The 12,346-nt window shown below is 34.0% G+C and overlaps 2 protein-coding genes across 2 annotated transcripts in view; one reads left to right on the forward strand and one right to left on the reverse strand.

Annotated features, from left to right (window-relative positions):
• LOC106878296 (chitotriosidase-1) overlaps positions 1–4,015 on the forward strand; it is a 38,775-nt gene extending 34,760 nt beyond the window's left edge. The window contains exons 9-10 of the mRNA XM_052969891.1: positions 2,751–2,958; positions 3,711–4,015. Of these exons, the coding sequence (XP_052825851.1) occupies positions 2,751–2,958; positions 3,711–3,886 (384 nt within the window). The 3' untranslated portion in view covers positions 3,887–4,015. The remainder of the gene's footprint in view (positions 1–2,750; positions 2,959–3,710) is intronic.
• A 2,875-nt stretch (positions 4,016–6,890) lies between these two features.
• On the reverse strand, positions 6,891–11,920 carry LOC128248502 (uncharacterized). Its single transcript, XM_052969876.1, has 2 exons — positions 11,634–11,920; positions 6,891–9,301 (listed from the first exon to the last, which is right to left on the reverse strand). Exon 2 carries the CDS (start codon positions 9,279–9,281, stop codon positions 8,595–8,597), a length of 687 nt encoding a protein of 228 aa, XP_052825836.1. The 5' UTR covers positions 9,282–9,301; positions 11,634–11,920; the 3' UTR covers positions 6,891–8,594.
• Positions 11,921–12,346: the final 426 nt, after the last annotated feature.

Raw genomic sequence — 12,346 nt, forward strand, 5'->3', positions numbered from 1 at the left:
AAACTACAATTTTTTTTCTAAATGGATGGCCATCCATTTAGAAAAAAAATTTGTAGTTTAGAATCAGTAGTTCTTTGACTGCTATTTCTAAATTTTCAGTATGTTGGAGAAGCAACTCAATGCTAATCCCTGTATATTTATGATGATAAATGGTTTTACCGATAAAGGTTTTTTCATACTGAACTACTTGGCAAAATTGTTAATTATTAATTCTATTATTAATTGACGATTCCCTGCCCTTATTCTTGTATATATATATATATTTAGGTATGTATGCATTATGTGCATATGTGCATATGTGCAAGTGTGTGCACATTCCTACATACATATTTTTCACGTGTATTCTTTATATGATATCAGAATATTTTTCCTCGAAGTTAGTCAATAATTTGCAAAACACCATATATTTTTGTATGCCCGTCTTTCTACGTGGCAAATTAGTAAAATCCGACTCAACTATGTTCAAAATATGTGAAATATATAAAGATATAGTTTAATATATATTTTTCTTCCTGTTTTTTTGTGAAACACACTTAACCTCCTTTTACTTTGTATTGATGTTAGTCGTCCTTTTCGGGATGCGGAAATATTTACTAAATCTCAATCTTGATACACATAGGAAACCGTCTTCTGATTGTTGTATTCATATTTCATTTTCGGTCATATTAACTTTAAGAAAAGAAATTGTAAAACGTATGTAACAAAGTGGATTGTCGTTCACATATATATATATATATATGTGTGTGTGTGTGAAAGAGAGAAAGAGCGAGCGAGCGAGAGAGAGAGAGAGAGAGAGAGAGAGAGAGAGAGAGAGAGAGAGAGAGAGAGAGAGAGAGAGAGAGAGAGAGAGAGAGAGAGAGAGAGTGTTTGAGTTTGTGTGTGTCTATGTATGCCTCTGTGTTAATGAAACTTATGCATGAAAGAAATTTGAAAAGAATAGCTATAGAGCGCTATCGTGGCCTCTAGTATTCCTAACAGCAGTACGATATTTTTCTTAAATTTCCCAATCGTTTAGAATTCAGATTTACATCCTTTCAATTGTCTCATTTTTATGTGTAGCGATATTGATGTAAATTTCGAGTTATAACGAAATAAATTTGCAGGGTAGATCTTTGTCTTCTTTCCAGGCAAGAAGGAAAATTTGCTTTTTGATTATAGACACCCTGAAGAGTATTAGATTTTAAAGATACATATCACAAATGCACAGGAATAAAAATCAAATATATTTTCCCATATACAATACATTAAGGTAAACATGAACCTAATGGATAGTATTAAATAGACTGCGAATAGCTCTAAATATGAAAATAAGGAGAGTAAAGCTACACTTACTTCCACAAATTCTGTTAAAATTAAGCTACAGCAACCACACTCATACACTTAGAAACCTACATAGAAAATATGAAATGTCGACAAATATTTGAGAGTTAAAGGAGAAGAACACTAACTACAAAGTGAAGTTCTATATTGGTAATAAAAACCTCGCAATTTTTGCTTGAAACACAGCCATTCTACTTGCTACGAGTAATCTGCTAAATTCTGCTTATTGAGTGGATACCTTTGTATTTTATTTTTTAGCTGTGTTCTTTCTTCACTCCGTGATTGTATTAATGCTTCATCTACCTTTATCTAGTTACTTTTTATTTTTATTTTACTTTACACCCTGAACTCTGAATTTTCGACATAGAATTTTAGTACCTGTTCCTTTCAGGGCACAACAAACAATTCTAAATACTTCTCATTGTTGACTACCATTTCTTAATCGTTTATGGCATCCTCTCTTCTTTAGTTAATTTCATTTCACTAATTTTTGTTGTTCTCAGAAACCCAACTAATTTTCTCAACTGTTAATTTACACCTACCATAAGCCCCACATTTGTAAACTTACTTTGCAGTCTTCTCCGTGTATTTTGCCCCCTTGTCCACCTCATCTCTCCACTACTCTGCAGATCTCTCACACAATCAACTAATTATTTTAAACCAAACTCGTTTCCTCCCCATCTTTTGTTCTCTATTATCGTTACTTTCTTTGCATTTTCTCCTTTCCCTCTCTTATACACATCATCTTCAAAACAGCTGACATCGTATGTGCAATTCCCGTCTCTCTCACCAGCGACTTATCAATATGTTTTTCTTTACATCTATTTCTTCCTTTATAAATTTATAATCTCCGGAAACTTTATGTATTTTTCTCAGACATTTCTTAGGAACTATTTTACAAAGAAATAAATGACTACCAATTTCCTCATCATGTTTCTCCCATATTTTCTCATTTCCTTCCTTCATACATTTTCATCTATTTTCCTTATGTTACTAACCTGTTCCTTGTCTCTGTTTAACCACAATTCATCTACTGCCAATAATAATAAACTCTTCTATCATTCATTATGATATAAAACTTCTTAATCGTATTTACTAATTTTTAGAAAAACTTCCAAATCGTCCCTTCAATGTTGAACTATAAATTTTATTCTCGTTCATTTGATGAGCTCGTATACAGCGAAACATATGGCTATCTGTAAGCAATCACCTGTGCTTATATATGTGTATGTGTGAGTCTACTACTTTGGTGCATGATGAATTAAGTTATTAGATATTAAATGTCTCATCCATTCGTTCATGCATACGATAAATCACCAGTACCAAGATACCCTTTTGTAGGGAATTCGACACCTTATTCAATAAAACAAATATGAACCTGAAATAAATAAATACTTATCTGTTAACTTGCTTTTTCTTTCTTTTCAAAGGCTCAAAATATCATCAACAAAGGCCTGGCCGGGGCATTTATCTGGTCCCTGGAGATGGATGACTTCACTGGTTCATGCGGACAAGGTAGATTTCCGCTGACGACCAAAATCAGTAACATTTTGCTGTCTTCTGATGTTGATTACGAGTATCCAGATGACATTCCACCACCAAATACCATTTTAGAATTTACAACAAGGGCGGCAAGAGGTAGGAGTCTTAATTTCTTTTCTTGATATTATTTAATTACAAGATGGTGAACTGGCAGTATCTCGTTAGCTCCTGGGCCAACAATCCTACACCTTTCCAAATAGTTTATCATGACCTTCTCATAAAAATATAAAACACACGAATAAGATTACACACACACACATATATATGGAAGAATGTTGGTTATTAATTTCAGACTGATTTTGTTTTTTAAAAGATGCAATATGTTCGAACAGATTAACTTAAAACTCTTGCGTGTTAGGCTTCAGCTAAATATTTTTTTCTATTTCTGTTTTTCTGATATTGCACCAATTCACTTAAATATCGGGAATAGGTACCAGATTGTCTAGAAAATAAAACTGAATAAGTATGGTCAGCCATTGATCACTAAAAGGTCAAACTTCAGCAATTCTTTCGTTGTATTTTATTAATCAAGAGATTATTCAGCTTACTGGATACTTTGCAAATGTCAGCAATACCAACGGATTAAGTTTTCCACTACATACTTTATGAATGTAAAGAAAATTGTGTAAGATTTATGTCCAAAAACATAGTTTAGTCAGAAACACTGCTTCCCTTATATTCGTCTGTGTAGCTGAAATATCGATTTCTCTTGAACGCTACACATATGCCAGATTCCACCCTTTGAAAGATACTCAAGATACAAAAAAATGATATTACTATTACAATTTTATTTAAAAGAAAAATTTTGTTTTTCTTCTCTGATTTTGTTTCTTATTTTTTACTTTCAGTCAACAATGTAGATTGTACAAAAGCCCCTCGGAAACGTTTAGCAGACCCGAGATCCTGTAGGCACTACATACTGTGTCTGCCCAGTAACCAGGCCATACGAATGAAATGTCCAAAAGGAACACGCTTTGATCGAAGTATTAGTATGTGCAATTATTACCGTGGTGCAACCTGCTAATATAAATAAGTAAATAAATTGTCAAAACATATCGAGAAGATTTCATTTTAATTTTGTCGCTGTGAATTTGAATAACGACAAAAAGAAACAAGTCTTGAACAATACTTAAATGCTTCTCTTTAAACAACAAACTGGCACATTGTAACATCTGTGGAATTAGTCTGTCAAATAGGATTGGCTGGATTTAATCAATACTAAACTCGAATCTGTTCGCTTTGACACATTTTAAAATATGTAACTGATGACTTCTCGATAAAGAGTTACATCATATACAACTGCTGCAACAATCAATATAACCATTCAAGTTTTGTAAGGTTTTTGTTTTTTACTGATTGTTATCTGGTCAAGAATCCAGATAATTCCATACAATATTTCTATTAAAACAAAATATGTATTTTGTAATAAACCAAATAAAACAAATATCGAAAAATCAAAATGTGACCAAATAAGCGCTTCTGGTTTTGAATAACATTTAAAAACCGTTCCATGAAAGACGACGTATACTTCTGTCTCAACAATTATTAATCTTTTTTTAAATCTATCTCAACTCAATAAAATAAAGACAAAGAAAAATCATTTGAAAAATTGTTGCCGGTTCGAATTTTATTTTGTGTCTCTTTTAAAATATAAACAGGAAAAAAAGTTAGCTGCGTAGTTGCAACCAGCTATAAATTTAGTTTATAGTTTGGTTGTAGTTAAACATTTTATATTGCAGATTCTCAAAAGAATGCTAAACATATCCCCATAACCTTTTCACCAGACTCTCAAAGTCATCGCCTCTCATATTAAAACGCTTTTTCTTTTATCCTTTCGGGGTCGATAAAAGAAGTTCCTCTTAAGCATTGGGTCGATGTAATCGACTTACACTCTCCCAAGTAATTGCTGGCCTTGTGCCAAAATTTGAAATCAATATTTTGGTTTTACTTTGCAAATAAAGAACAAGGAACAGAACAGCAATGAAAATCTTGAGCATTTTGTCATTTATTCATAGAAAACAATACTAGAGATCGAGTCCTATGCCTCCTATAATTCCGGAGTGGGTAGTTAGAAGAATGCGTGTGATTAGGTGTTCAAATCCAGTTACAGACACATCTTTCTTATTTCTGATAAATGATTGTAGGTTGTAGAGTCACAATATCACAAATCAGTGGAAAAGGCGGTAAAGAAATGGTCGATTGATGAATATTATATTCTTCGTCATTGCGAAACGAATTTCTGAATCAAACGATCATCATGCCTGTGGCTCTGCATTCATCTTTGACGATATGCATCTCAACATAGGATTCTTTCTGAAAAGACAGCTAAATAATATTAGTTTAAATATTTAAAAAAAACCCCGAAAAACAAAGAATATGATGCTTTTTTTGTGTCGATATGTGCCCTTTTTCGTTTGTAGGAACTGGATATTATTGTAGCAGTGTCTGTATGACGTGACAAAAACTCTACAGGCTGGAATTCACTGTCGGAACAATCGTGTCTCTTGTATGTCTAAACGGGCTTTCCTTTGAAATCTTTCATTTTCTTCTGTCAGCGTTATGTGGATATGATCTGAGTGTTGGCTATGATGTCGCGACATGTGTTGTTGGACACTAGAGAGTATAGCTTGGAAATAAAAAAAAATGCATTCCTTATTTTTGCTCAGCTTCGTCAATTCAGAGAAGATGAAGGAATGTGTGACATTGATGAGGGGATTAAGTGTAAATACCTTACCGATATCGAAATCCGTATCCTTGGGAATTCAACTCTATGATGGTCACCACAAAATAACCGATATAAAAGTAAAAAATAATTAATAATAGATCAATATCTGATAAACACTTTCTTTAGATTAACTGTAGCTTTTAAATATTTTAAAATAATTTATTCATTATTTAGTTGACAACCCTTCAACACTTTTTACAAATTATATAATTTCGATTTTTCTTCTTATATCAGCGAAAACATCAACATTCAGAATTAGCGCCAAATATATTTCCTTTGCAAATTGCAAAATAATTATGCAGAAATTTATGGTCATATTTAAAACAAGCCAAAGCTGATTAATTTTCTGCACGTTTTCACAAATATTCTTGAAATTGGGATTCTACCCAGCAAAACTCTCTGAGCAGCAGATCTGGGATGCTACATCAGTAGTTGTTTAAAACATGATTACTTACGCACTTTCCGAGAGAAAACAAAAGGGCTGAGTCAACAGCATATAGACCAATGACTGAAGAGGTTGCCGGTTCGTGTCTAGTAACCATCACTGCATTGTGTTCACAGCTAGGGTATTCTAGTTTCGAATCCCAGTTTCTCTCTTGTTCTCCATGCGTATCAGTAGATTGGCCTCATTCGCTAAATCCAGTAAACAACAACAGCACAGTTATTTTAGTGCTTTTCTTTTTTACTTGGGAAAATGAGTCCAACTCCTCCCATGAAAACATCTACAATAAACTTCAGGAATACAAGCGTTCAAGTGATATCTCTACGAGCCAAAATATTTCAATGTGTACCACTATGATTAGTTGAACGGCTGACACCTCTATATCGGTGCTGGTGTATGCATAGGAATGCATCACTAATGAGTTTTTGTTTTGCTCTCTAACAATGTCCTGCAACACGTGTGTATTTGTGGGTTTCCAGTGAAATCGGTGAAAGCAAGACAACTGCCATATTTTCTATCTGTCTTCAGGTGCTTTTTTTCACAGGAAATATTCAAAACAGCTCGTAACATACGATTGTGCGATCCAGCCTTGTCTCCGGATGTTTGGTAAGTGTTCAAGTAATGGAGTCGTAAGAAGGTATTTCATAGTGGCACATAAAAATCTTCTCTAAAGTTTGCGGAATATCGACAGCTTCCAGATGATGCCGAGATCATCAAGAATAGTTCATGCTTTCAGGAGACAAATTTTGAAGAAAATATTGAATAATTATATCCTTCCTTGCTTTCACCCCCCCCTCACCACAATCTATCTATCTATCTATCTATCTAGATAGATAAATAGATAGATAGATAAATAGATAGATAGATAGATAGTATGTATGTATAGATATGTGTGTATATACATGTGTATTGTGTAAGCACGTGTGTATACACGTATATCTATATGTATATATTATTACAAGTGTACATTACAGAGAATAGAATTTTATAAGGTTATTAGTGTGTGGGAATTGAAATCGGATCCAAGACTTGCGTCGTAAGGAGCCTATATACTCTACGATACTCACCAGCTTGTTCATTATTGCTACAAGTCCAAAGTTTGCTAGGATGTCGTATGTTTTATTAAACAGACACAGTTCAATAGACTAAATATCCTTTATTGACTGATTTAGAGCATAAACAAAACATTTATTTCTCACTATAAATATATCATTGAGAAATAATGAGATATGTCCATTGGAAGTTACTTGGGAGTACAAACATATTTCTAGTATATATTAATCCAAAATCAGAATCGATGTGAGAACACGTGAACTGGTGCAAAAAGTAAGGCTTTCAAATAAGAGACTTATGTTAGTTTTAACTTACAATTTGCGAGTCTTAAGTTCAAATTTCACTGGATCCGCAAAACTGTAGCAATTCTACTTTATTATGATCAAAGTTAAACGATCGTAGCTCTTCCTTCTTTGCAAATATTGATCTTGTAGCAAAAAATGTTTCTAAAAAGCTTTGCGATAATAATTTCTCGATATTCCGATTCCACGATTAGACCAATTTACTTAATGTCATTTCTGTTTAGGAACTGTCACAAGTCGCCATTTAAATTCCGAGAATTCATACCATAAAATGATATTGGTTTCCTATTGCCTGCTAAACTGTGTTATGTTGAGCGGTGAGCGACATCGTTGATTAACAGGTAGAAAGCAATAAGGTCACTCCACCCCGGTTTTAATTCTCGTTTGAACGTGTCGAATGCACCTCAGAAAAGCCTGCATATCATTCTATACAATCTCATTTACTCTCTCTTAAAACTCTGCAGTCTTAAACTTTGAAAACCCAATTAACTCCTACAAGGGTTTCTATTTACTTTACTCGATCTGCTTAACAAGTCCTCTGATCTCATCTATGTTGAAACTTGGACAGTTGCATCTCGTTAAAGTCATTTGCATAATTTGAATTTCTAATTTTAATTTGAGAATGTTTTTGTAGGATAAATAATGTCCGATTACAGCTACAACTTTTAATAAAATAAAATTCAGTCCTAGTAAATAATATATAATTTCAGTCTAAATATTAGTTTCAAATGTTAGTACAAGGCCAGCAATGTTGAGGGTAAGGTAAGTTGATTATTTTGACCCTAGAGTTCAACTGGTACTTATTTTATCACTCCAGAGAGGATGAAAGGCAACGTCGACATTGGCAGAATTCGAACGCAACGTAAAGACGGTCGAAATGCCGCCAGGCATTTTCCCCGGCGTGCTAACCATTCTGCCAGCTCACTGCATTAATTCTGTCTCAATATTAATCAAAGAACACTAATTCTTGCCATCAGTTTTGAAATAATTTCAATATTTGATGCGTCACAGTCAGAGGACAAAAATGTATAAAAGGTGTCGGGGATATAATTAAGGGAATTGCTTGTTTTCAAAACTTATTTGCAAAAAACGAAGATGACCTTATATAGCAGGATAAATGAAACTAAATATTATAACATTTATTCCTCCCTACCCAACGGTCTCGTTTGCTTCCACCTCACTTGACAATACCCTCAAAACACACGAAATATTAGGTTTTTACTTTCATCTGATGAACACGTATGTAATTCCAAGGTAACCAACACTGCAGTTTATAGGGAAACGTCATATTAAACGTATGTTGGAAACGCCAACGCAATACTTTCTCAGACTGAGAAGGGCAATTGACCAAACGACCAGCAAACATACACCTCGTAGTCGGCAGAATTAGGTTTTTTGCAATATCGAAATATTTTTCAAGAACTTCCGGTTCAGTATGTACGGCACGAGTCAACATGCCAGGGTCTGTAACGCTGGCTTTAAATATATAAAGATCGATAATTAAACCTTTGTATTTCATTTCCGTTGGCTTTAGAGGATCAACCGAAATACTGTATTTGTTTTTTAAAACTGGAACAACAACTCTTACGACTTTGGCTCTATCTGCGAGTAAGTAACCAAAATCCCCATCGTGATCCCACGGTATGATATCTCCATATCTGTGAGCACCGAGTAAAGTTCCACCTTCGATCCAATGCGTTATATTATATTCGTTCATGACTTTATCGAAACTGTGAATCATATAGCGCATGGCATCCAAATCTGCCGAACTGGTAAAGCAAACGGCGAAAGGCCGCAGCGATTTAATGACAGTCCAGTATCGATAGGCACAAATACAAACGGAGAGGAATAAAAGAGAAACAAACGCAGTCTTGACATTTTTGAGCGTGTTACGCATTTTCTTTTTCTCACGTCGACCTGAAACCAAGGCAAAAATATTTCAGTAATTACTATTATATGACTTCCAATACATACTTAGGTGTATGTAGATGAGAGAAGGAGAAAAAGAGCGACAAATGGATAGGTAGATAGATAGATAAACAGATAGATAGACAAACGCTACATAGCAAAACGATTATTGGCTTTTTAGAATTATGTAAAATTATTTTACTGATCAAATTATAAAGAAAAAAATTACTCCAAAAGTTGGTTTCTTTCAAACAATATTAAATCTTCACGGTCTTTTGGAAGCTTAAACCGTTTATGAATTTATCTGTTGAAAATTACAAATAATAATATAGTTTTAGAGATCTCAAGTGATCATTTAAGTTATTTTTTAGCGAACATTTTTAAATGTTTTACAACCATTCTAAAATGTTTTGTCAGGTGAAATTGATTATTTTCGTTTCTAATTGATTATTTTTTGTCACTAATTAGTAACGATGGCGCTACTTAAGACGATAATCAAGATTTTAAATCGTATGACACAGTTAAAGCTACGAGGTTCATTTACCAGAAGTAGAAAGTTTTTGAAATAATGATAATATTATTATTTTTATGAAAAATAATTTCAGTTCACTTGTGCTTGTGTTTCCTGTTAATCTGTTATACACACGGCTAAGATTTACAAGTTAATTTCTACCCAAACTAATTTACTTTTTCTCATTGTTATTAAGAGTGACGATATTGACCTCAAATATTTCCGCTCTTTATGAACAGTAGAATTGTTGGTCAGAGGTTTTTAAAGAGTAAACCACTTGTTCATTATATTTCCAACTCCAAACAAAATAATATTACCATAAATGTTACGAAAAGCAGCAGTTTAACAGTTTTCTCGCTGATGCTTTCATCTTTCTTCCTCTGTATATGGGTGAAACATTTATGCACCTATCTATATGCGACGGGCTTTGACACACAGTTTCTGTCACTTAAATTCCACTAATTCAATGTTGGTTAACCTGAGGCCTCGTTTCAATACGCTTGCCCGTATCGCGGAATGCCATACACTGAACCATGGAGTTGTGAAACAAATTTCTTAACACATCCAAAACCTGCATCACTTGATGGTAATAATGATTTGTGTTGGTAATAGTTCCTCAATGTCTGGAAGGGGAGGTAAAATCAATTTAATCGAACCCAATAAATCACTAAAATTTATTTTTCTTGATCCACTGAGAAAATAAACAGCATTGTACTCACTTGCTGGGATTGGAACCAGCATTCTACAGCTTTTGTCACAACACCAGTGTTTCGAGACAGATCCCCAAATAAGTGCTGTACAAGAATAATCGTAAAAGCTGACAATGTTCTCAACTGTCAAAAATAACGATCCAGTTTTGATGTCTTAGGTAATTAAATTTGTGACAATCCGGTCTTTAACCAAAACACAGTTCCTTAAGATTTCATGTCTTTTGTAATCTTTATGAAGTGTTAGCCGTCTTACCTTTAAGTAATTTCTGAAACCAAGACGGGGAATCGCCAGAAATGACAGAAATTTTCTTTAAATGCATCACACTTCAGGTTTTCATCGATTATAGATCTAGATGAAATCAGAAATATGCTATAGCCATTCCAAAGAGCCCTTATCGATCTGGATATAGACCTCAGTATACCTTTACCGACTGATCCATGGTGGTTATAGGACTATTTGTCCCCGTTGGCTTATTTTGGATTGGATGGAGTAACCCCGTGTTTGGTTGAGGAGCTCTAAACAATGGCACTTACTGCAAATAGCCAGGACAAATACTGCAAGACACCTCGTCCAACGTTCTAACAATCCTGACTGACACCCGATTTGATCCCGTCAACCATATCAGATTTTTTCACCGCCTACTTTGGGAAGCATTTCTCTAAACTCACTTTCCCAGAAAGCCAGTTCAAGTCTAGCGACCTACCTCTCACCACTAAAATCTTACATTTCCATTATAATTTACAACAATACAATATTTTAAATTTGCTTCTGACTGAATCATTCAAATCAGTGAGAAATGAAAAACAATATTAAAGGAAATATCAAGCAGATATAAGTAGTAATATATTTTCTTAAAATTTCTAAACACTAATGTTCCATTGAAATTAAGGTCAGTTCATTTAGCATAGCTTTTCTTTGGCTTTCGGTGAATTGAAATAAGTCTGTGCACGCTTAAGAAATAGGAACAGATATGTTAACGGCTTTACCTAGCAGGCGACTGAATTGAGTCTGGCAATGTAGCAATTAAAGGTGATCTTTGATATTAATGTACCACCTTCTCCTTCTCAAATTTTAGTATCAGTTTGTGTACATAAAAGACAGACAAGATAATAAACTTACGTCGCAAGTGAGTGGATAATGTTTGTTGTTAACAATCAATTTCAGGTAATCCTTGATATCAACGTACCACTTTTTCTTTAGCTTGTTTATTATAAAGAATATTTGGGGTACAATTTCGTATTATTCCTAGCGAGAATTGTAGAAATTTCACGTTTTGTAAATTTTATTTCTATTTTCATGTATATATGATCTTCGTAACTTTATTTCGTTCGGTCTATAACTAAGAGCGTTCAAACGTCGACCACGTAAAATAATATAGATTTTTGTGCTGTTATTTTCATTATTTTGTCACGTGAGAAGGCAGTGCGCATGACTCATTATTGGGCGGTTCGTGAAAACATGATATGTATGTATGTGGGTGTATATATGTGTGTGCGAGTGTGTGTTTCACTGTTTAGCTCGCTCGTGTACATGAAAAATGACGGGTGTACGTACGTATGAGCGTGTGTGTGTGACTCTGTTTTTTTACTATTTAGCTGAAAAAAGAAAAATACTAAAGAAGTAAAAATTTTTTACGGAAATTGCCGAATAACTAGTTACAATTTCGTTATAACTCCTCCGAAGGATAGGCCCAACTAACCAAGCAGACCACAAAAAGATTTAAATTCTGAACGGGAACAAACACCACAAGGCATCCGGTTCTATGTTGTTACGTCCTCACAAAACCACCGCTTTAAGACCCTTTTTTTTTATCGATATCCCCCACCACTATA

The sequence above is a fragment of the Octopus bimaculoides genome, chromosome 8 (genome assembly GCF_001194135.2).
Source record: "Octopus bimaculoides isolate UCB-OBI-ISO-001 chromosome 8, ASM119413v2, whole genome shotgun sequence".
NCBI lineage: Eukaryota > Metazoa > Mollusca > Cephalopoda > Octopoda > Octopodidae > Octopus > Octopus bimaculoides.